Source organism: Doryrhamphus excisus, linkage group LG11, assembly GCF_037039965.1.
Source record: "Doryrhamphus excisus strain RoL-2023G ecotype Guam linkage group LG11, RoL_Dexc_Guam_v1.1, whole genome shotgun sequence".
Lineage (NCBI taxonomy): Eukaryota > Metazoa > Chordata > Actinopteri > Syngnathiformes > Syngnathidae > Doryrhamphus > Doryrhamphus excisus.
Genome location: NC_136367.1, coordinates 13,346,043 through 13,370,969, shown reverse-complemented (window position 1 = coordinate 13,370,969; position 24,927 = coordinate 13,346,043). Strand labels below are relative to the sequence as shown.

Genomic DNA, 24,927 nt, shown 5'->3' with positions numbered 1-24,927 from the left:
TAAACTGACTAAAATACACAATGCATTGCTATAACACTGGCATATAAAATAATGATAAACAACACAACAGACAAGCATGAATGAAAAGCCAAGAAACGTAACATTATTGTTTATTGCTGACCATGGACACACACTATTATACACAAATTCATACAAATCACTCACAATTCATCATAAAAACTCCCAAATTAAAAAAAAATTAAAAAAAAAAATGATTGCAGCTACCTTGCAGACAAAGCATACTTTTTACCTGGTCATCTCACACATTGCATCATTTGTTGCTAGGCAGAATTTATGGTGGACATCTGGTATTTGGACCCTATGGATTAATAAATAAAATGGGCATATGGCGCCCCCTATGGGTTGTGATCACAATGCTTTGGACGACATGCTAGCATGACTATTAACTATTAAAAAAACATCATAGGTGATAAAGGAGATAATGATTAGTTTTAATATCTATTGATGTACTCCTGCTTTAAGGTATTAATGACGGAAAGCGGAGCTACACAAAAAGCTCGTCCCCGCTCGACAGCGACGTGATGGTGGGCCGACTCCGTCGACTGCATGCATTGCCGTAGCGCCGGCTCCCCATCATCTTCCTCAGGTGGCGTTTGAATTTGGAACCCACAAAAACATAGAAGATGGGGTTGAGGCAGCAGTGTGAAAAGGCCAAAAGCCTGTTGACTTGAAAGGCATAATCCAGCACATTGCGCCCTGGACACCTTTCCGCCAGCGTCGTGGAGTCAACGGGTGTTTGCGGCCAAAAGTGTAAAGATTTTAGGAAGAGCGTGATGTTGTAAGGAGCCCATCCTATAAAGAACACTAGCAAGAGCGTGAAAATGAGTTTAAAGGTTTTGTTCTTGCGTCTTTTGGAGGAAGGACGCAGCAGTCGGCACAGGATCTGAGAATAGCAAAAGATGAAGACGCCAGAGATGAGGATAAAAAGAAGGTTTTGCTGGTAGATTCTCCAAAGGTTGGCGAAGGAATCCTCGTATTCACAATGGCCCAGTCCATCTTGTTGTATGACCTTGGAGAAGATGAAAGCTGGGCTGGCCACTAGGATGCTGAGGATCCAGATGAACACAGAAGCTACTAGACTGTAGGAGCCTGCCGCAGACACCAGGCAGGAGAGAGGGTTGAGTACAGCCATGTAACGCTGGGCTGTCATGACGATGAGGAGCAGGCCGCTGCTGTAGAAGCCCACGTCGAACACGAAGCTCACCAATTTGCACGCGCGCTCCCCTAAAGTCCATCCGAACATGTGGTAGTATGCCCAGAAGGGCAACTCTGCGGTGAAGAGGAGGTCTGACACTGCCAGGTTTAAGATGAAGGCGTTGGTGAGGGATTTGACATTCTCGTACTTGAGCAGAATCACCACGACCAGGGTGTTGCCCAGCAGACTGAGGACCACCACCATGGAGAGGAAAAGGGGACTGGAGGTCTTTCCAAAGTGCAGGAGACCTGTCGTATTGCACATTTCATCTTGGTAGACTTCATCGTAATCATAATTATCATACGTCCAGGTAGTTACTGTCATATCTTCTTTTGCAGCCATGCCTACGAGGATGAGAAGGAGCAAATCAGAGAGAGAACTCAACTTCCATTTGGTCCTATGATCATACATGTATGATTTCTCAATCAGAAATCACTCCACACTCTTTATTGCTCTCTGGTTCTACCATATCTTACTTATTGTGTGGAAATATGGGCTAATAACTATAAAAGCAATCTTCACTCGCTGAATGTACTGCAAAAAAGGTCAGTAAGGATAATTCATAATGCCGCCTACAGAGAACATACTAACTCCTTATTTCTAAAATCACAAATACTTGCTGATATAGTTAATCTTCAAACAGCTAAAATAATGCATAAGGCTAAAAATAACCAATTAGCTAAAAATGTCATCCAATACTTCTCTACAAGAGAGGAGAAATATGATCTCAGGGAAGAAGTACATTTGAAACACTTCTATGCTAGGACTACGTTATGCTAGCCATAGCATTTCAGTATGTGGAATCAAACTATGGAATGGATTGAGTAAGGAAATCAAACAATGCACAACGATGAGCCAATTCAAGAAACAATACAAGCAGTTGATGTTTGCTAAATACAAGGATGAAGAGTCTTGAACCAGTCATGATGTGCTATATATATCACTATATTGACACTTACTATGGTACCCATTATGGCATTGGATGCTCATATCACCTCCTCCTTCAGTACAAGGTACATTATTTAAAAAAAAAGCCTTAAACTATATTATGAAAGCAGGAGGTGAACAAATGTAACAGTTACTGATTGTAAAAGTACCAGATGGAGGGGTAGGATTTAATAAGCTTAGCTTCTTCCTACTCCTTTTGGACATGTGGAACTGTGAACTGATTATGTGATGCACTCAATTGTAATCTGATGCATGTTCAAATGAAATAAAACCATTACCATTACCATGTATGCAGAACCTCTAAACTCCAGGACTAATTTCACAACAATTCATTCTACAGATGAATATAAGCAAATATGCTAGAATCGGACTAATTTACAGCTTGTACAGAAGTATCAGACTGTTAATTAATGTGCTCTGTCCCAAATAAATAAAAGAAATTATCCATAGGAGACTAACTGAAGTGAATTAATCAGTTCCAGAGTCGAAAAGTGTTGATAGTGTTCAAAAAGTACAACACATCTGAGTCTTTCAAGATGTCAACACTAACTTTCTTTGAATGAATTACATTAAATAATCAATACAAATTAAATGGTCAACACTACTGATATATTGTAAAAGAACAAATATGGACAATGTTAAAATAATTTCAATAAATATCTTATTCATAAGTGTAAATAATGTAGAGAAACTGTACCTGCACAAAAGTTACAGTTAATACCCCAGTGTCCTTTATTTGGAGATGTGTGAAACCCACGCTTCCTTATGACCCATAGCTGTAACATCATTTTCAGGTTGTCCACACCCAATAGTTTCACCTCTTGCAATTTTGAGGAAATAGTCAATTAACACAACCAATATATTTTTTTAATGCAGATACAGAGTGCAACATAAAAGAGTGCAATTATGTCATGACTTTGTCTATCTATCACAAATAAATAGAGAACGTTTGTGAAGTGGCTGTTCAAAGGTTACACACATATTTTTTTCATAAATTCTACATTTTACAAAACATAATTTACTAGCATCTCCTTTAGCGGATATACATTATATTTCATAAATATCATTAAGAAGAAAAAAAAAACTGCTCATCGCAACCGAACTTAAACCGAATGCTCGAGTCGCGCCTACCCGGTTGGTCAGCCTACCTGTCAATCACTGGTTGGCACCGTCCCACTCAGGAGCATTTTCTACATTTCTTGTGGTCACTCTTGGTAATTTTTACATTAGGTAAGTGTCATTTTGTCATTTTCTTATGCGATAAATGTTATTTTTTCATCTTATTTTGCTATGTGCGTATTTGGCAGTTTAGATTTAAAAATAGTTACAGTACCCGGAAGAGCAGGTGGCTGTAGTATAAATAGCGGTCTCCTGTGGCGTGTCGGTGTTATGTTTCTGTTAGCTTGTCGCCGCTTGTAAAGCGTCTATTAAATTACATACGCATGTTTTGTCATGGTTAAGCAAATAAAGCATGAATTAAGTTCAAGGATGTGGTCTCTACTCTTGTTGTCTGAAATTAGCGTTAACGAATTGGAGCGACACACCAGTTTCCCTCCCCAGTGTGAGCCATTATAATGTGTGTGGCTTCAAATGGTCTCATTCCTTTTTAACAACAACAGTAAGAGAATTATTTATTGTAATTCCAGAATTTCTCCACAATGGCCTCCTGCACATGTGTTGGCCAGAATCAGCTGCAAAGGATCATTGGAGATCTGCATGGTAACAAAACATAACTATGCACTGCATCATATTGACAGAGCTGTTTCTAATGTTTTGTTACATTTTTGTGTTAGATTCCGTGTTACAGTTGAGTAAAGAACACAAGGAGTATTTGGAACCTGTAACCGACGACAGCGCCAACCTACGCAAGTTCTTTTACAAGCTCGAGTACCTGCTGCAGGTACCATCAGTGCTGGAAACTGACCGTCTGTTTTTTGTTGTATTAATAAGACGGATGATTGATGTTTTTCAGTTTGACTTGAAGGAGAAGACAACCTTTCTCGGCCAGAGAAAAGACTACTGGGATTACTTCTGCGACTGCCTGATTAAGATCAAGGGTACTAATGATGGCATCCGTTTTGTAAAGTCTATCCCTGAGGTAATCCCACCGTGCACGCCCACACACACACACACTCCCGCACACACACACCTGAGATGCAGCAATGGCGTGCAACGCAAGTACCGACACAAATACACTGAGCGTATAATCATCTAACTAATCCTGTGGTCAGTCACTGGGCACCACACACATCAATTCATTCGGCTTCTTTCACCAGCAACAACTCTTCAAGTGGTGAGCTTCTTCTCTGATAACATATTTCATAGAAATTTCATAGAATTCATCTTGTATTTTTTTAAGATGGAACATATTCTAATACTTTTCTTCAGATTAAAAGCCGTTACGTTGTCATCTTGTTGTTCATTTGCCCACAGATGATGACAATGACTTATATTTTGGAACTTTAAGTCAACATGTATGCCTCACTTTAAGGCAGTACAACATTCAGTCGAGAGAGATAATGATAATAATGAAAGGATATATCATGATGCAAATATAATAATAAATAGTTAGATTTCAGTGGCAGCCTGCCAATTTCATAACTCACATTGCTAATTTTACCTTGTCAAACCTATTGGTGTTTGACTTTTCTTACATCTTTCTTTACACACTTTGCCTAGCTGTCATTGGCAGCAGCTCGCTAGCTAAAATTATCTTCAGACTCCAAATATGACCTTTAACCATAACATTTTGTTTTTTAGAACAAACGAGCAATGTGGTTAGTACAGAGATTGTTTTTGTCCATGGGGAAGTGGATATAATGTCCTCGCATGTGCTAACTTTTTCAAGTGTCACTGAAGCCTTTTGTTCTTTTATTGTGATTGTGTGTGGTTATGTAATGAATATAAACATGGTGCAGGACACGTATGAGGACTGTAAGACAGTGTTAAGATGTGCTGCAGGTGTGGCAGAAGAGTTCAAGGTGGAGGTGGGACTGCATCAGGGATCAGCTCAGAGCCCCTTCTTGTTTTCTATAATGATGGACAGGCTGACAGATGAGGAAGCGGAACTGGAGGTAGCGGAGATGAGGATGCTGAAGTTCTCATTGGGAGTGACCAGGATGGATAGGATCAGGTACGAGAACATCAGAGGGACATTACATGTTAGAGGCCTTGGAGATAACGTCAGGGAGGCCAGACTGAGATGGTTGGGACATGTCCAGAGGAGAGATAATGATTATATTATTAGAAGCATGCTGCAGTTAGAGGGGTCGCCGAGCTTGCCGGGTGATTTAGGACCATCCCTAGTTTGTTGTGCTCATATCTATTTAATGCCATTTTATGCTCTTAGATGACCATTGAAACACTCTAAAATTAATATAAAATAGCTAAGTAATCTCAAAATATGTTAAGGAAACAGTAAATGGTAATGATTTAATTTTATTTGAACATGCATCAGGTTATAATGGAATGCATCACATAATCAATTCACAGTTCCACATGTCCAAAAGGAGTAGGAATAAGCAAAGCTTATTAAATCCTACCCCTCCATCTATTACTTTTACAATCACTAACTGTTACATTTGTGATGTCACCATATAATGACATAATGGTTACCATAATAACCATCAAAATAGTGATATATAATAACAAACAAATAAACACAACATGACTTGTTCACGAGTCTTCATCCTTGTATTTAGCAAACATCAACTGCTTGTATTGTTTCTTGAATTGGCTCATCCATGTGCATGAAGTTCCTTCCTCAAACAATTCTATAGTTTGATTCCACATAGGATTTACAGAAAGTGTGCAATAATTATTTAAACAAAAGTTTAAATAAAAGTAAAATAAAAATCAAATAAAAAAATAAATAAAAGTTTAAAGTTTAAATTTGGGCACGCCTCTTGTTTAAATGACTTTAGCACTAATTATTAGAATGCAAAATTTGTTCGGCAGGCTCAGTGACCCTTGACCTGCATACACAAATCATGAGAAAGCATATTTCAGGTGGCCAATTGCAATTTGTTCTCCTCTTTGCCTCATCATCGAAGAATAGCACCATGGTAGCCTAAAACAACTGTCAAATGACCTGAAAGCAAATATTGTTCAACATCATGGTTTAGGGGAAGGATACAAAAGCTAGCTCAGATATTTCAGCTGTCAGGTTCCACTCTAAGGAACTTAGGGATGAAATGGAAGCCCACAGGGACAGTTCTAGTTAAGGCTTGGAGTGTCAGGCCAAGAAAAATCTCAGATAAGCAGAGGGGAAGGATGGTGAGAACAGTTAAACTCCAAATACCTACAACATGATGTTGGTGCAGATGGTGTCACCGTGCATCCTGCAACTATTCAGCCATCCTGGAAAAGTCATGAAGAAGAAGCCTTTTCTGCGCACATGCCATACACGGAGTAGCTTGAGGTATGCTAAAGCACATTTGGTAAGCCAGATTCATTTTGGAATAAGGTGCTGTGGACCGATGAAAGTCAAATGGAGTTATTTGGACATAACAAGGGGCGGTATGCATGACGGATGAAGAACACAGCATTCCAAGACAACACTTGCTACCCACAGTAACATTTGGTGGTGGTTCCATCATGCTGTGGGCCTGTGTGACCAGTGCAGGTACTGGAAATCTTCAAGTTGAAGGTGGCATGGATTCCAGTCAGTATCAGCAGATTGTTGCCAACAGTGTTCAAGAATCAGTGACAAAGTTGAAGTTGGGGTTGGATACTTCCAACAAGACAATGACCCTAAACACTGCTCTAATTCTACTTGGGCATTCATGGGGAGGAACAAGTACAATATTATAGTAAAACTATAAAAGCAATCTTCACTCTAAATATACTGCAAAAAAGGTCAGTAAGGATAATTCATAATGCCGCCTGCAGAGAACATACTAACTCCTTATTTCTAAAATCACAAATACTTAAACTTGCTGATATAGTTCATCTTCAAACAGCTAAAATAATGCATAAGGCTAAAAATAACCAATGACCTAAAATGTTATCCAATACTTCTCTACAAGAGAGGAGAAATATGATCTCAGGGAAGAAGTACATTTGAAACACTTCTATGCTAGGACTACGTTATGCTAGCCATAGCATTTCAGTATGTGGAATCAAACTATGGAATGGATTGAGTAAGGACCTCAAACAATGCACAACGATGAGCCAATTCAAGAAACAATACAAGCAGTTGATGTTTGCTAAATACAAGGATGAAGAGTCTTGAACCAGTCATGATGTGCTATATATATCACTATATTGACACTTACTATGGTACCCATTATGTCATTGGATGCTCATATCACCTCCTACTTCGGTACGAGGTGCATTATTTAAAAAAAACCAAAAAAAAAAACCAAACCTTAAACTGTATTATGGAAAGCAGGAAGTGAACAAATGTAACAGTTACTGATTGTAAAAGTACCAAATGGAGGGGTAGAATTTAATAAGCTTTGCTTCTTCCTATTTAAAGCGGGCTGTCCATGCTCGAAAACCATCAAACCTGACTCAATTGGAGAGGTTTTGGAAAGAAGAATGGTTAAAAATACCTTCAACCAGAATCAGAGACCAGAGACCCTCATTGGAAGCTACAGGATCAACTAAATATTGATGTCATTTTTTTATTGGTGTGCCCAAGTTTAATTATTGTACACATTCTGTAAATCCTATAAACTTCTTTTCACTTGTCATCTATCGCTGTGTTGGTCTGCTATATGAAATATTTAACTAGAATGGCTGATCCCAATAACCAGTCATTTATTAAGGAAAAATCTTGAAAATGATCAGGCTTGCCCAAACTTTTTCATACATACATATATGTTAAAATGTCTTCATCAGTTACTCTTTTGGTCTTCTTGTGTTGTGTTCCATCAATCACAAATTTGAAGGACTCTCCAGCTGGTGTCCTGAAAGGAGGCTGTCTTGTTCAAATCCCTCCATCTGCTAACGTGACAGAGACATCAGACTTCCAGGAGGACCTCGGTGCAGTTTTTTTTTTTACATTGAAGGGATCTATTTTGCACAAGCATACATTTACACAGTTTCATTTTAGATGACAGCTCACAGGCTTAGTCTGTTTGGATTACGGACAAAACGACATCTTGAATACGCCATCTTACAATCAATTGGGGAGAAACAGCGTGTGAATATCCAGTCCATTATCTGTGATTAATTATGTTATTATTATTTGTATGTCCTTAGTTAAAAACGTCGCTGGGGAAAGGAAGGGCCTTCATACGCTACTCGCTCATTCACCAGCGTCTTGCAGACACACTGCAGCAGTGTCTCATCAATCAGAAAGTCACAAGGTCAGTAGAAAAGCATACACACACGTATACAATTTGTTTTATGCCATGCGACTGTTTTGTAGGGCTCCTTTCCCATGAAGCGTGAGTCCCTCTTCCTTATTTAAGTATATCTTAGTTCTCCTTTCGCAGTAGAAACATTTTCCCCGTTGACGCCTACTGTGACTACTTGCTTCCCAAACCCAAAAGCCCCAGTTGAATTCAATACAGAATAAACCACCATTCAAAATGTAATCTACTGTCTGTAATTTGCTTTGGTTGTTTTCTTTTGTCCCATGTACTACAAAGTACAATACCATAACAATACAAGTTTGGTTGCACTAGTTATTCATTCATTCATTTTCTACTGCTTATCCTCACAAGGGGTGCTGGAGCCTATCCCAGCTGTCTTCGGGCGAGAGGTGGGGTACACCCTGGACTGGTGGCCAGCCAATCACAGGGCACATATAGACAAACAACCATTCACACTCACATTCATACCTATGGACAATTTGGAGTGGCTAATTAACCTAGCATGTTTTTGGAATGTGGGAGGAAACCGGATTACCCGGATAAACCCCACGCATGCACGGGGAGAACATGCAAACTCCACACAGAGGTGGCCGAGGGTGGGATTGAATTCGAGTCTCCTAGCTGCGAGGTCTGCGCGCTAACCACTGGACCGCCATGCAGCCCATGTGCACTAGTTATAATCACAATAATGAACATTGTTACATTGCATAAGTAAAGTAGATTGTGTAAGTCTTGTTCTATTTTTTGGGGGTTTATATTCCACAGTGACTGGTACTATGCCCGGAGTCCCTTCTTGGACCCCCACCTCACCTCGGACATCATAAACTATTTGTACGAGCTCAACCAGATCCAATTTGACGTGGCGGCGCGAGGTTACGATCTGGACGTTGACTGGCCAGCCTTTGCTAGGTAAAGACAGGTGCTCACTCGTGTTGATAGGGGGGTACACCTTGGACTGGTGGCCAGCCAATCACAGGGCACATATAGACAAACAACCATTCACACTCACATTCATACCTATGGACAATTTGGAGTGGCCAATTAACCTAGCATGTTTTTGGAATGTGGGAGGAAACCGGAGTACCCGGAGAAAACCCACGCATGCACGGGGAGAACATGCAAACTCCACACAGAGATGGCAGAGGGTGGAATTGAACCCTGGTCTCCTAGCTGTGAGGTCTGCACGCTAACCACTAGACCGCCGTGCCGCCCACAACATTGACCAAACAATGATAAATGATGTAAACCTACTGTCACCAAATCATGACGAGGGATTCGAACACATCTAATCTATTCTATCACTTAAAGAGACAGCATGAAAAAGAAACCCTACATGGTCAAACAGGGTTTCAGGCATACTAGCTAGACTAAAGACACACTACCATTGCCGTAGATCTGGATCCTGCAGTTTTATACTCCACAGTCTGCACTTCGATACATTTTTTTGCTGCCCTCAGAACACCTTGTTCTCCTCTTTTGTTGTCAAATTGGAAAGTTTTATTTGATGTCAGGTTTCCTGGCACGAGTCAAATTAATTTCTTGCCTTTCTTCACATGGAAGACGGACATTATCATCCTCATCATCCTTTTGGTGGAGGCCTCCCAGTCCTTGCTCCAGCGCCTACAGTCTGGTTGGCAGCCATTCCCACGGCCAGGTAGACACACAAACAGCAGTGCTATTCCAGTACCATACATGTCATATACTATATCTTCAATTCATAAACATGTCAACAATATATGCCGTCTGTTTCATGCTAATGTAAACAAGGGTTTCAGGATGTTCGCTGATGCCGTGGAAGTTTGGTGTAAATAATTGATGCTATAGGCTACGGCGAGGCAGGTTTATTCATGTCCATGGTCCGTCTCTATTGCCAATTGTCAAGACACCATCTCAACCCACACAACACACTTTGGGCCTTCAAAATAAGAGCGCTGCGGGCGGGCTACATTATCTTTACTGGTGTTAACAAAATAAGGGTGTCATAAAAAATTGCTTACGCCAACATCGAGGCAGCAAACAAAGTATACTACTTTTCTAAAGTAAACATCTGTTGTGAAAATGTACTCCTATAAAAAGTAGCTCCATAACATTTATATTCAAGTTAAATGGTTTGATTTTTGTATACAGGTTGAAAATAGCCCTGTGAGAAATTCATAGTAAAGTTGATAAAAGTTAATGTCATTAAAAAAAATCACGGGGAAGTTCATACATTTAATTCAGAAAGAACTCTGGTTAAGGGCCTTAATTAGGGGCCTTAATAATGTTGTGACCCGCCCCGCTTTTACTCATGTTTTAACTGTGTATTAACCAATGAATGTTGTATTTTGGTGTGTCTTCTATTCTGTTTACTTGCTTTATTCAACTTCATTCTTCTGTAAAATGTCTGAGTATTTTGAAAAGCGCTATACAAATAAAATGTATTATTATTATTATTATTATTAATTTAACAAACTTTTAGGACCCTGCTTCTTAAAAGCATCAGATTTACGTATCGTTAGGATCTGAAGCAGAACTAAAATCGTTCAGATTTAAACAATGCCCAACCCTAATGAAGGTCCTATGTTCCATCTGACATCCAGGATCGGGGAGAAGTCTTCCCTCGCTGTGTTGCAGAGAATCTCCGCCTCAAGCTCGATCAATCTGAACTGAGGCAGCACAAGCTTCTGGCACGGGTGGAGGAACTGGACAAAGAGGCAGCGAAGCTGAAAGATGTCGTAAATAACCTTCATGGCCAGTTGGTAGCAGTTCAGAAGACCGCACCCCCCTCGCTCTCTACAAACATGGATGTTAGTAATCACTACCAGACATGTTGGGAAGGTAAAAGCAATGAGCTTCAGAATAGACTGACTGCTACTGAGAACAAAAACATGAAGCTTCTGTCAAACCTGGATGATGCTCTTAAAGAAAAGGGCAAACAAACAACAAGTTATTGCGACTCGGCCTGGAAGATTCAGGAACTTGTGGAGAAACTGAAGACGGCAAAGGAGGAGAGGCTGGAGGCCAAGCGGGAGGCTGACGACCGAGCCAGACATTTAGAACATGTGTCTCAGGAGCTGAAAATGAGAGAAGAGGAGTTGAGAACCAGCACGGAGAAGCTAGCTGATGTCAAATCCAGGGCCCAGGACGAGCGTGAAAACACCCTCAAGCGGCTGGAGGAGCTCCAAGGCGCCGTGGGTCGCATTCAGGGAGCCTTGACATTGAAAGAGAAGGAGAGCGGAAACTTGAGAGCGCAGCTTCAGCACCTGCAGTCCTCATTGGAATGCAGAGAACGACAAGCGGAGGAACTGAGGAGGAGGCTGCAGGAGGAACGTGATGAGATTGAGCGGCGATGTAGCATCAGAGATAACCAGAATGAAACCCTGGGGGTTCAGGTGCTGGATCTGCGTAAAACCCTGAATAACAGAGAGCTGGAACTTTCCCTCAGCTCAGAGAGGATTAAGCACTTGGAAGAACATCTGGAGAAGCTGAAAATCCAGAATGAAAGTCTCCTTTCTAAACCTGCTGAAGACGACATGTGTGAACAAACCGGGAACCTCGGGAACTACAAACCCCAGGACTGCAAGCTGATGGAGTTGAACGCCACACTACTGCAAGCTGTTAAAAAGAGCGAGGAGAGCATTGTCGAGCTGACCCACAGCAGGGAAGCCTTGTTAGACCAGCTCACTGCTGTGAGAGTTTCCGAGAGGTATCTCAGGGGAAGGGTGGAAGCTGCTGAACTGTGCGTGGAAGACCGTGAGAAGAAGCTTCTAGATGAAAACCGCCATTTGGAGGAGCTTGTCCAGAAGGTTCTTCTTGAGAAGGAGCGATCAGGGACTCAACTGAAGAGTGAACAGCAGGAAAACGAGGAGCTTCGAGAGGTTCAGTCCTCTTTGAAAAAACAACTGGCAGAAGCCCAAGAGGAGCTGAACTTGCTTTACGCCAAAGTGTCCAATTTGGATGAGAACCTCACAGAGTCCCAAAGAAGTAATGGGGAGCTGCTGGTGAAGCTCCAAGAAAGGGAGGCTAAGCTCAAAGAGCAGACCGATAAATGTGATCTTCTGCATGGTCGAGCAGAAGTGCTTGAAAGCAGGTCCTCAGAAATGCACGATGAAAAAGGAGCTGCTGAGAGCAATGAGAAAACGTCAAAGCTTCATGAGGAACATCTGACGTCTGAGAGCAAAGAGGCTCCTTTCAGGCTGGTGATTGCTGAGGCTCAACTGGAGCTCAACCTGAAGGAGGTGCACCGGCTCAGGGAGGAAGTGGTGGATCTCAGGGCTGAGCTCCTGTCTGGAACGGAGGAGAGAATGAAAGCTCAGGCTCTACAGGAGGTGACCGAAGCCTCCAGAGAGGATCTTAGAGTCTTGACAGAACAACTCAAGGCTCAAGTGGAGGAGCTCAACCGGCGGCATGTAGATGAGATTCTGCGTTCTCGTGAGCGGGAGGAAATGCTGATCCGCGAGCGAGATGGCGAGGCCCAGGCTCGAGCGGGCCTCGCTGCGGAGGTGACCTCCTCGAGAGAGGAGCTGCACAAGCTGAAGCAGCGCTATGATGCAATGTGCTTGGAAAACAGTGACTCCAGGGAAGCTCTACACCGGGCCAACACTGAAACAGCCGAACTGGGAGTTTGCGTGTGTATGCTCACGGCCGAGAAGGAGGAGGCTCATCTGCGCTGGGAGAGCCTCTCTAGGAAGCTGCGAGAGCTGGAGGACGAGGCCTCCAGGGAGGAGATGAGGTTGAATGCTTGTACTGAGCAGCTCCGCCGGGAGAACCAACAGCTTCTCAGCAAGCTCCATCGCGAGGAGGACCTGTGGGCAACCGTGACGCAGAGGCTGCAGGAAGAGCTCAGCGAGGCCCAGGAGGACAGGAGCCGTGAGGAGGTGGAAGCTCTCCGCATGGAGCTGAGCAACCAGGCCGTCATTCACAGCAGCCAGCTGCAGGTCGGACGGACACCTGCTGGGTGGTGGGATATCTTACAGATGAACTGCATCATCTTTTGTGTTGTCTTTTTAGAGTCTGAATGAAGAGTTGATGGATGAGCGATTACAGCTGATGTCCGAGCAAGAGAAAGCTGCCGAGGTGGAAAAGAAACTAAGGAGTTTAGAGGTGAGAAGATCTTTAATCTTCATTAAAGGTCCCATATTATAGTATTATTAAACGTCTTAAGACAAATCTAATTGTGATTGTAGTATTCTACATTTTCCACTCAGTGTCAGTTAGGTGAGGTGATCACCAGAACAGGGATTTCTTGTAGGAACAATCATCATTTCTGTCCTCCACACATCTGTCTGCCCGCCACTAAGGTCCACTGGGGAATATATTTACTGTGACACACACGAGCAGTACACATGCTTGCAACAGAAGAACCAACTGCGTTCGTGGTTTCTCTCGTGTGTATAGAACCTATACACACAAGAGAAACCACGAACGCCAGCATGTACATATGAAAAACAGTGATTATTGCAAGCGATAAAAAGATATCTGAATACAACACAATTAAATACATGTATTTGTACGCTTGTGTCTTCGTTGGAATAGGTGTGTATGCTATGTCAGTTGGTTCTTCTGTTGCAGGCATGTGTTTGGCCAGCTATGTGGGGCGGGTTGAGCATGACCTGTGAACCAGGAAGTGCGGGAATCGGTGTGTGTGCTGCGCTCTGGTGGTGGAAGTGTGAAAAATAAAGTTGACTGGAAGCAGCCGTTCGCCGTGTTCTTTTTTGGTATTGAAATCCTTAAGCAAAGATTGATTTAAGCTGCTTTTGTATCGATATAAGCAGACCAAATTGGCTGGCGGGAGATGAAAAGGGCATCGTAGTAACCGGATTATCATAATAACCGGGTATCGTACTAACGGAACTAATTAAATCATAAAAGACTAGAAATTTGCCAGGAAATGAAAATAGTATCGTAATAAGCAGTAATTCATTATAACCGATATCGATATAACGAGACTTTACTGTATTTGTTTTTCGCCGGGAGTGTCAACCGCTGACATGTTGACAGAGCACAGACGGCAGCAAAACAAACGCTCGTGCGCTGTTCTCTGATTGGTTGTTTCACGGGCACGATACCAGAGCAGCGCGCTCTGAGTGGACAGCTACGGGGGCTGATACTGGACATGGTTAAACTCTATATTTTATCAGTATCACTGCCCTGGGCTTTGACACAGTATCATTTGGGCCTTTTCCCGTATCATTCATGGGCGGTTTCTAGGGTACAGGGCCAATTAACACTGTAGTATGTGATAATGGTCATTATCATAATCAGATCCCCTTTGATACGGTGTGCCTCTTATGATGTCACAGTAGTTATTTGCATCGAACCAATGTCTCTCTATGATGTCACTTACCGTTGCTAGGCTGAGGCAAAGCGATCCCGCCAGCAACTTGCAGAGAAAAACATCCAGATGACCCAGTCGGAAAATCTAATTCAGCAGCAAAAGGACATGCTCAACCACCTGAGAATTGCTTTATCGAGGTGAGATAAATATTGTTTGTATAAGCCTTTAATATCTTGTGTATCGACAGAAATGCTTGTTTAGGATCATTGTAGGGTTTTATCATTCCTTTTATTGTCACTCATGGATGTGTGTTTGAGTTTAGATGTAAAGAGGACATGGAAGGGCTTCAGGTGGACTTTCAGGAGCTGAGGAACAGTCTGAGGAGGCTCACATTGGACAAAGACAAGTTTGACCCAAGGTTGTCCTCTGAAGTTGACAACTTGTACCACATTGCGTCCGAGGAGAGGATGGTGAAGCTCATCAGGTATACAGATAGCCTCCCATTGCTGTAATGTCACAATTAGCATGCCAACCACCTATGTTGCCACGTGTGATGATGTACTTAATGGTCCTCTCTGCAGGAAAATGGACGACCTGCAGCAGAAGATGGATGCACTGGGGGTTGATAAAAAGCTGCATGACGAAGAGACGGAACGAGACGTCAACGTCTGTCAGAGCTGTCGCACTCCTTTTGGCTGGAGGCACAGCAAATACACCTGCAGGTCGAACACACACATCTAGCCATCCAACCACATTGAGTCAGAGTTCATGATAAGTATGCAGTGTACCAGGGGTGTCACATGATCTCATGTCACAAGATCTCACAACATTAAAGCATGACAAGATTTCTTGGTCAGAAAAATATGTTTTTCTGGGACAATAAATACCGTATTTTCTGGACTATAAGTCGCTCCGGAGTATAAGTCGCACAAGGCCAAAAATGCATAATTAGGTTTAAAAAAAACGTACATAAGTCGCACTGGAGTATCAGTCGCATTTTTTGCGAGTAATTTATTTTAGCAAGTTCTAACAATAAAAGAATAGAGAACAGGCTAAATAGGTAAGATAATATCATGTAATATATTTTTATATTTTATATTTTATATTTTATATTTTATATTTTATATTTTATATTTTATATTTTATATTTTATATTTTATATTTTATATTTTATATTTTATATTTTATATTTTATATTTTATATTTTATATTTTATATTTTATATTTTATATTTTATTCATTCATTTTCTACTTTTCCTGGGGGAAATGAATGAATGAATGAATGAATGCTATTTAGAGGTTTAAAACCATTTAAATCATTTCAAGTAAGCAAGGCATTCTTGGAACAAGGTTGGAATAGCACATTACAAATAAAATAAATGTCTCTGATATTAAAATTTTTTGCACGTTTTAGCATCAGCAAACGTGATTAATTAAAATAATAACCTTGAATGTACCACAGCAGTATGGTGCTGTAAAAAATAAATAATAATATAAAATATTATCAATAATATTAAAATATTATTAAAAAATATTTAAATATTTAAAAGTGTTACTAAAATTAATATGACAAATTAGAAACTACCTTTCTTTCTCCAGTATAATGAAATACCTGCCCTTAGATGTCTTTGATGAATGACATCGCAATCAATTCATTACTAATGACTATTCTTTTCTAACCAGATTCTGTAGCCTCCCATATTGCCAATATTGCCTGACCAGTGCTGGGATCCACCAGCACGGCGGCGTCAAAGAGCACTGCTGTCGGGACTGCTGCAATCAGCGTTGCATAGAGGCTGAGCGTCCCCTACAGGAGGATGTCCCCAGCACCAGCACGGCGCCGTCGGTCTTCAGTCAGCAGCCTTTGAGAGCTGTGACCAGCTTTTCAGAAGGTGTGGTGGAATTTCAATTAAATACGTTTGGAACCGCGGCACGGTGGTCTAGTGGTTAGCACGCAGACCTCACAGCTAGGAGACCAGGGTTCAATTCCACCCTCAGCCATCTCTGTGTGGAGTTTGCATGTTCTCCCCGTGCATGCGTGGGTTTTCTCCGGGTACTCCGGTTTCCTCCCACATTCCAAAAACATGCTAGGTTAATTGGCGACTCCAAATTGAATGTGAGTGTGAATGGTTGTTTGTTGGCTGGCGACCAGTCCAGGGTCTCGCCCGAAGACAAGCTGGGATAGCACCCCCCGCGACCCTCGTGAAGAAAAAGCGGTAGAAAATGAATGAATGAATGAACGTTTGGAACGGCGGTCGAGTGGTTAGCACGCAGACCTCACAGCTAGGAGACCAGGCCATCTCTATGTGGAGTTTGCATGTTCTCCCCGGGTACTCCGGTTTCCTCCCACATTCCAAAAACATGCTAGGTTAATTGGCCACTCCAAATTGTCCATAGGTATGAATGTGAGTGTGAATGGTTGTTTGTCTATATGTGCCCTGTGATTGGCTGGCGACCAGTCCAGGGTGTACCCCACCTCTTGCCCGAAGACAGCTGGGATAGGGTCCGCTTATCCTAAATTTTATCTGACATATTTGGAGTGTTTGTGTGTATTCTCCAGGAACGGATGACAAACTGGAGGATGGCGTGTTTGACATTACCACAGAGAAATTGAGTGGAGTCTATGTTCATGGAGCTTTTACTACAGCCTGCACTGCTGAACATGGGCAGCAGGGGGCAGCACAAGAGTAAGTATCACATTTGAGTTCACTTGTAATGTTCCTGATAAATACCATCTTGAAAACCTTTAAATTGTCCCTGGAACAGCATTAAATACATTGCAGTTTCAATTTGAAGACCCTACAAATGCACTATGTGGACACAAGTATTGGGACACCTGAATATTCTCTTCTAATCCTATCAGAAGCAGCACAAGCACAGGAGATGTCCCACCACACGCCACAGACGACCACCACGGTGGTGCTGTGCAGGATGCAGAAATATACCTGCTCAAGTCTGGAGAACTCACGTAAATGTTTCACTTGTATTTATTTATTTAAAAAATATTGCAGTATCCCGCTCACATGATCTCTGTCACGTGTTTGGATGTGGACCGGAAGTTTTGGATAATATTAACATCAAAATGGGAAGTGAGACTTGAGAGGCATGTGAAGTGAAACACAACCCCAAATAGTGATAGGAGCTTTTTTATCAGGTTTTATGCACAGAATGCATCACATGGCAGGACATGATTCATCACTGTACTGCAAGTAAAGAAAAATACATTCACTAGACAATTTTAGATGGATCTACTATATATATATATATATATATATATTACCGTATGGGGTGGCACGGTGTAGGAGTGGTTAGCGCGCAGACCTCACAGCTAGGAGACCCGGGTTCAATTCCTCCCTGGCCATCTCTGTGTGGAGTTTGCATGTTCTCCCCGTGCATGCGTGGGTTTTCTCCGGGTACTCCGGTTTCCTCCCACATTCCAAAAACATGCTAGGTTAATTGGCCACTCCAAATTGTCCATAGGTATGAATGTGAGTGTGAATGGTTGTTTGTCTATATGTGCCCTGTGCCCAGGGTGTACCCCGCCTCTCGCCCAAAGACAGCTGGGATAGGCTCCAGCACCCCCCAGCACCGAAAAAGCGGGAGAAAATGAATGAATGAATGAATATTACCGTATTTTCTGGACTATAAGTCGCACAAGGCCAAAAATGCATCATTATGTAGAAAAAAAACATACATAAGTCGCACTGGAGAATAAGTTGCATTTTTTACGAGTAATTTATTTTACAAACTACTTGACCCAAATCGACTTTACGTCCTCTTGGAAGGCAAGTTGTAACAATAAAATAATAGAGAACAGGCTGAATAGGTGTAAGATATGCTAACACAATGCTTATTCAGCTACACCAAAAAATAAACATGAACATTTATGTTTTATGTAATTTATTTATGTAATATAAATTTTTTTTCCTTTATAAGTCGCTCTGGAGTATAAGTTGCAGGAACAGCCAACCTATGAAAAAAAGTGCGTCTTATAGTCCGGAAAATACGTTATATACTATATATTATTATATATTATACATATAGCTAATAATGTGACACTTTTTCAGATAAAATTTAACAAATAATTCAAGGTGGACTGTTAGAATTATAAGCGTAAAATACTGTGTGTGTGTTAAATATATATTCTGGCCCCCAGGAAACTTTTGTTAACTCAACTTTTCTTTTGTACTAGACTATGTACGATACAATGACTAATAATGGACTGGTTGCTCTTGGCACGTAGTTGGGTGCCTCAAGCTGGGTGAGGGTGGTTGGATGTGGGGTTTTTATTCTTGTAGACAAGGAATAAAATATGTTTTGTTGGGATGAGGTTGGAATCTGGGTGTTTGGGGGGGTGGGACTAGATAAGTCTTGACTTCTTCCCATTCCCTTTCGAACATGTGTACGTTTATATATACATAGGTATTTTTATTTGTGTTGATTTATTTTTGGTTTGTTGTGCTTTGGATGATGTTCGAAATACAGAAGGAGAAAAAAAAAATGCGGCCCATGAGTCAAACAGTTTGCCCACCCCTGCCCTAGACTCTTCAACCATTCTGACATGATGGTACATATGCATTGTTTTAATGCCCTCTCCTTTAGGTTGGCATCTCCCTTCACGGTGGAAGACATCTCAGCATTCGCTGACTCTCCACAGGAGCTTTTCATCAAGGCCAGCTGCTACAGCACCGTCACCATCAGCACGGACCGGCCCGGCGTCACCGTCACCTGGACCTTCACCTCGGAACCTAAGGGCATCTTCTTCAGTGTGGTGTTCCGGGAGAGCTCAGAGACGCCCCTGGAGCAGGCCAAGGTGGTACAGACATGTTCATCTTCAGTTGCTTGTACACTTTGAAACAAATCTTCTTTTCTGTCAGGTTTTGATCCCACTGACTCGCTGTAATTCCCACAAGGAGACAATAAACGGGGAAATGAAAGTTAGAAATCCTGGAGAGTACACACTCATCTTTGATAACTCCTTTTCCAGGTGCTGGAATCACATCTTACACTGATGAATCATCAATAGCTGGAGTAGCACCTTTTTTTTTTTAAATGTTTTTTCCTATCATGTAGGTTCATCTCCAAGAGAGTGATGTATCATCTGGCGCTGGACAAGCCGGCGGCGTGTAACAACAGCAGCCTCTTGTGAGAGGAAGCATGTCAGACAGGTGTAGTTATCACCTACATCAGTCAGTGCGGTCGAGATGTTAAGGTAACAGGAGCAGAGTCTACTTGAAGTAACGAAACCTCGGGTGAGGGCCATTCTGAGCACCTTGACAGCCACGAGAAAGAAAAAAACAGTGAATCAAAATATAATCCAAGAAATAAACATCTAGAAAACTGCATATTTTACAACATCACTGCGTAAGTCAACATTTTAATGCTATTTTATACGGAAAAATGCTTAACGTAACAGCACTGCCATGTGTATTCAAACATGATGGAAAGGAAATAGGAACAAAGATGACTTTTCATTCATCAGAGACAAAATTTGCAATATTATTGAGGCATCTAATGTATATCTTATTCAGTCTGCAGTTATCAAGTCGCCGTAGCATGCTATGATAGGCTGTGAAAAGTTTATTAACAGTATATACTGTATACTAGATCAGCGGTTCTCAATTGATTTGGCTGTGGGACCCACCATCACCCCTCGATAACAAGCAGCGACCCAAACTGTGGACATTTTTAAACTCAAATATCTTCCAGTATATGTCAAGGGGCTGTTTACGACACAGCCGTAGCAGTGGTGACGCTGTTTCTCTCTTTAAAGGCGTGCCCTTATCCTGCAGATAGTTCAGACAAGAGCACAAGGTGTATTCTGCTCAGACAAAGAACTGCGTAATGGATTGAGAACCACTGCAGCAAATACCTGCCTATTCATATCCGAATACTTGCCGATTACTTGACTTTAAATTGCAAAGAATTTGTCTTTATCATGGATATTTAAATCGAAAGTCATCGATGGTGCTATCTACTGGTGAAAAAGAGTGTTGTATCTACGAATACAACAGAGGGTGCCATCTCACAAGTCAATTCATTCAATATTTTCCAGCAAGACGAAGCTTTGACAAGGCGTGATGTTGCATAACTGCATGTTGTAGTACAATACTGTATGCCTGTTATAGTTTCCTAATGTGTAAAAATGTATTTATCATGTGTTTGATAACTGAAAGCTTTGGAGTAGTATTATTTTTGGGGGGGGATTTTAACAGATGGACTGTTATACATGGCCGTTCCTCACAATATTGTGGTTTTATTATCACTCCCTTGTTATGCCGCGTTTTTTCAGAAATTATATAAATGATCGCTGTTCTGCGGTAGACTGTAGTCTATAACAAAAGATTATAATATCATGAAAAAGTTACATTTTTTTCCACTCCAGAAAACGAACTTCAGATTGTGAAAGCCATATATTATACAGATTCATTACACATAGAGCGAAACATTTCAACACTTATATTCAATAATTATATATACATGTGTGTATATATATATATATGTATATGTATATATATACATATATATGTATGTATATGTATATATATATGTATGTATATATGTGTGTATATGTATACGTATGTATATATATGTATATGTATATGTGTATATATATATGTGTGTGTATATATATATATATATATATATATATATAATGAAAGCCCAAGCAATGTCATACCCCACTCAACCAATGAACTCAAAACACCTGCAAAGGTATCCTGAGCCTTTATTTAAATGGTTTCTAAGTCTGGGTCCGATGGCTACACAACTCCTATAGAGCAGCTACACACAATAACCAGCACAGAAAGTTTTCTAGGTCTTCCAGAATCTGCACCTATTCCAGCTGTATTGTTGTCCAGAAGACAACCATTGACAGCCTCCACAAGGAGGGAAGGCCACAAAAGGTCATTGCTAAAGAAGCTGCTTGTTCATAGTGCTGTATCCAAGCACATTCATGGAAAGTGGAGTGGAAGTGTGGTAGGACAAGATCCATTCAAGAAGTTGGATTGAAGCTGGACTCAGCGCATCAAGAGCCACTATGCACAGACAAATCCGAGACATGGGCTACAAATGTTGCATTCCTCATGTCAAGCCACTCGTGAACCAGAAACAACGCTAAGGAGATAAAGGACCAGACTGTTGCTCAGTGGTTCAAAGTCCTTTTCAGATGAAAGCAAATTTGGCATCTCTATTAGAAAAATCAACATCCCAGAGTCTGGAAGAAGAGTGGAGAGGCACAGAATCCATGTTACTTGAAGTCCAGCGTGAAGTTTCCACAGTCAGTGATGATTCGGGGAGCCATGTCATCTGCTGGTGTTGGTCCACTGGTCAACACAGCCATCTACCAGGACATTTCAGAGCACTTCACGCTTCCTTTTGCTGACAAGCTTTATGGAGATGCCCATTGGTCAGAAAACTCACCTGATTTGAACCCCAGAGAGAGGTATTGTCAAGAGGAAGATGAGAGAAACCAGACCCAACAATGGAGATCAAAGCAACATGGGTTACCATTACACCTAGGCAGTGCTGCACGTTGATGGCTTCCATGCCACGCTGCGTTGATGCAGTAACTCATGCCCAACCAAGTATTGAGTGCATGGAAATGAACATACTAAAATACATAAAATATTATTTTTTTCATTGATCTTGTGTAATTTTAAAATTTTCCGAGACATTGCATTTTGGGTTTTCATTATCTATAAGCAACAATTATGAAACTTTCAAGAAATATATGTTTGAAATATTTCACTCTGTGTAATGAATATGTATAATACGTATATGGGTTCACATTCATGAAATGAGTGACAAAAATTCAACATGATTAATGTTCACACATTAATTGACGTGTAACAGAGTACCTTGCCCTTGATGCCTCCATTGGACTTCCTCCAAGGAAGCAGAATCAGGGAGGTCCAACAAGACATGATGTCTGTCTCATGCCAATGTAAGACGGGGTTTCAGGATGCCTGCTCTCTGGTCCTTACAGTCATGGGACCTTCTCAACCCACACAGCACACTTCTGGACTACAAAATAAAAGTCAGAAAATAAGTGTTATCATAATTAGCTTACACAAACAATGAGGCATTCATTCATTCATTTTCTACCGCTTTTTCCTCAAGGGTCGCGGGGGTGCTGGAGCCTATCCCAGCTGTCTTCGGGTGAGAGCCAATCACAGGGCACATATAGACAAACAACCATTCACACTCACATTCATACCTATGGACAATTTGGAGTCACCAATTAACTAGGGGAGAACATGCAAACTCCACACAGAGATGGCCGAGGGTGGAATTGAACCCTGTGAGGTCTGCGCACTAACCACTCGACCGCCGCGCCGCCCACAAAGTAAACATAATATTTATATTCAAGTTTGGTTTGATATTTATATGCTGGTTGAAAATAAACCCTGTAAGAAATTCATAGTAAAGTTGATAAAAACATCATATCATAAATAAATTAATGGAAAACTTCAGACATTTTATCGCAAAAAAAATTTGGTTAGCACCTTAATTGCACCCTTATGCAATATTATATTATATCGCCTTTTAAAAGCATCAGAATCAAGATTTGTTATGAACCAGAATGGAAACAAGGAATGTACTACCTTATGTGACATTACCTTAACAAAGAAGTCAGCCATAGCATGTACGACAGCATAGAGTCAAAAACATGTCTCCTTCCATTACGTGTGGAAGTGGTACGTTTTTGTTTGGGAAGAAAAAAATTTGATTCTAACTCGTTAGCTTGCTAAATTGCTAGCTAGAGGCCGTCTCGAGTTTATAAGAGTAGCAATGTGTTGTAAACAATGAACAATTAGAACGTGCTCTTAATAATGTTAAAATCATATTTAGACAGTCATAAACATAAACAAATTTCTATGCTCTAACTACAAAAATATAACATTTTTGCAATGCAATGGGATTATGTTCTATCGAGAATATTCATTTATTTTATTCATTTTATTATTGTATTATGGTATTTATTGTTCCGCTAATATGATAATGTAACAAATCGAGCAACTTAATTTGCTGTCAAATCAATGCCGTTCATCACATTGATGCATAAAAAGCCTTTACTTTTGGATAAACTCTCACTAATTGTGTGTTTATATAAAATGTATTATTTTATATATACATACATTGTTGCCTTTTAGAAGGTCAAAACTGACAGGAAATGGCTGTGTTATGATGCAATCATCATTCAGAAAATATTACATTGAAGTACTACACTGGCTCTTTGAAAATACCGTATTGACCCAAATATAAGACCACCCTCTTTTCCCCTTGATCCCTCTTTTTTTGAGACCTGTTGTTGGACAAAATCCAAGACAATTTTTTGAAAACTTTTATTCGACATTGTGTTTAAAGGGGACCTCTTGTGCTCATTTTCAGTCCTTTGTTTGAATTGCAGCTACACACAATAACCAGCACAGAAAGCTTTCTAGGTCTTCCAGAATCTGCACCTATTCCAGCTGTATATCTTTGGATTTCCAAAACGGTCTGTTTTAATTCCTCCGCTCCACCACTCCGCTGTGATTGGTCCCACTCAGTTTGTACCCGGGCATGCCCATATCAGAAAGTCCTGGCTCTGATCAGAGCCATCCCAAAGTTCTTCCAGGGCTCCAAATGCACAAAGCTCATTATCTGAAACTTTGGCATCGTTTAAAATGAGAATACAACATTCTAACTACATTTATAGGTCAGAAAAGTAGATTTTTCTACAATTGTTCGATGCTGCTGATTCATTGATCACCTTTTGTCTTGAAATTAGCATTATAACTCTTCCTCTGTTGTTTGCTAACTTTTTAACAACCTTTGAAATTTTTTTTTTCAAACATGTCGCTGCTTCTTGCCTCTTGTTTGGGAGTCGAAATCTCAGGACCCCCGGATGCAAGACAACCAGTCTTGTTTCAGACATTTTGTGTCGGGAAAAATCTTCTTACGTCTTATACTTGGGTCAACGTGTGTTTATCATTTGTATGCTTATGAATACTAAGAATGTCCGTTGGGCTAGGAAGTTAAAGAAGCGTTTATGAAAATGTGCTTTCATTTTATGTACTGACTTATTTTGAAGAGAAATTTCCAGAAATGGGACATGCACGACTTGGGTTTAATTTCAAGTCCTCATTGATCATGGACCCTCCATACCCCACTTGGGGTTTAGACTACGCTGCCATGCAGGT

At 41.0% G+C, this 24,927-nt stretch overlaps 2 protein-coding genes across 2 annotated transcripts; one reads left to right on the top strand and one right to left on the bottom strand.

Annotated features, from left to right (window-relative positions):
* Positions 1 to 208: 208 nt before the first annotated feature.
* LOC131132674 (chemokine XC receptor 1-like) lies at positions 209 to 1,556 on the bottom strand. Its single transcript, XM_058078522.2, has one exon. It carries the CDS (start codon positions 1,538 to 1,540, stop codon positions 506 to 508), a length of 1,035 nt encoding a protein of 344 aa, XP_057934505.2. The 5' UTR covers positions 1,541 to 1,556; the 3' UTR covers positions 209 to 505.
* Positions 1,557 to 3,480: 1,924 nt separating this feature from the next.
* On the top strand, positions 3,481 to 21,263 carry LOC131138604 (FYVE and coiled-coil domain-containing protein 1-like). The gene is made up of 17 exons (XM_058087672.2): positions 3,481 to 3,883; positions 3,958 to 4,064; positions 4,137 to 4,262; positions 8,372 to 8,478; positions 9,253 to 9,396; positions 10,048 to 10,141; positions 11,067 to 13,403; positions 13,477 to 13,569; positions 14,822 to 14,940; positions 15,066 to 15,227; positions 15,325 to 15,465; positions 16,427 to 16,635; positions 17,304 to 17,430; positions 17,607 to 17,711; positions 19,346 to 19,556; positions 19,621 to 19,730; positions 19,817 to 21,263. Exons 1-17 carry the CDS (start codon positions 3,823 to 3,825, stop codon positions 19,890 to 19,892), a joined length of 4,329 nt encoding a protein of 1,442 aa, XP_057943655.2. The 5' UTR covers positions 3,481 to 3,822; the 3' UTR covers positions 19,893 to 21,263.
* The last annotated feature ends 3,664 nt before the right edge of the window (positions 21,264 to 24,927 follow it).

Excerpts from the sequence above, each read along its gene's own strand:
- LOC131132674 (XM_058078522.2), bottom strand. The coding sequence starts at position 1,540 with ATGACAGTAACTACCTGGACGTATGATAATTATGATTACGATGAAGTC.
- LOC131138604 (XM_058087672.2), top strand. The coding sequence starts at position 3,823 with ATGGCCTCCTGCACATGTGTTGGCCAGAATCAGCTGCAAAGGATCATT. Across the intron at positions 4,065-4,136 it reads AGCTCGAGTACCTGCTGCAG|TTTGACTTGAAGGAGAAGAC; the intron begins GTACCATCAGTG and ends GATGTTTTTCAG. Across the intron at positions 13,570-14,821 it reads AGAAACTAAGGAGTTTAGAG|GCTGAGGCAAAGCGATCCCG; the intron begins GTGAGAAGATCT and ends TACCGTTGCTAG.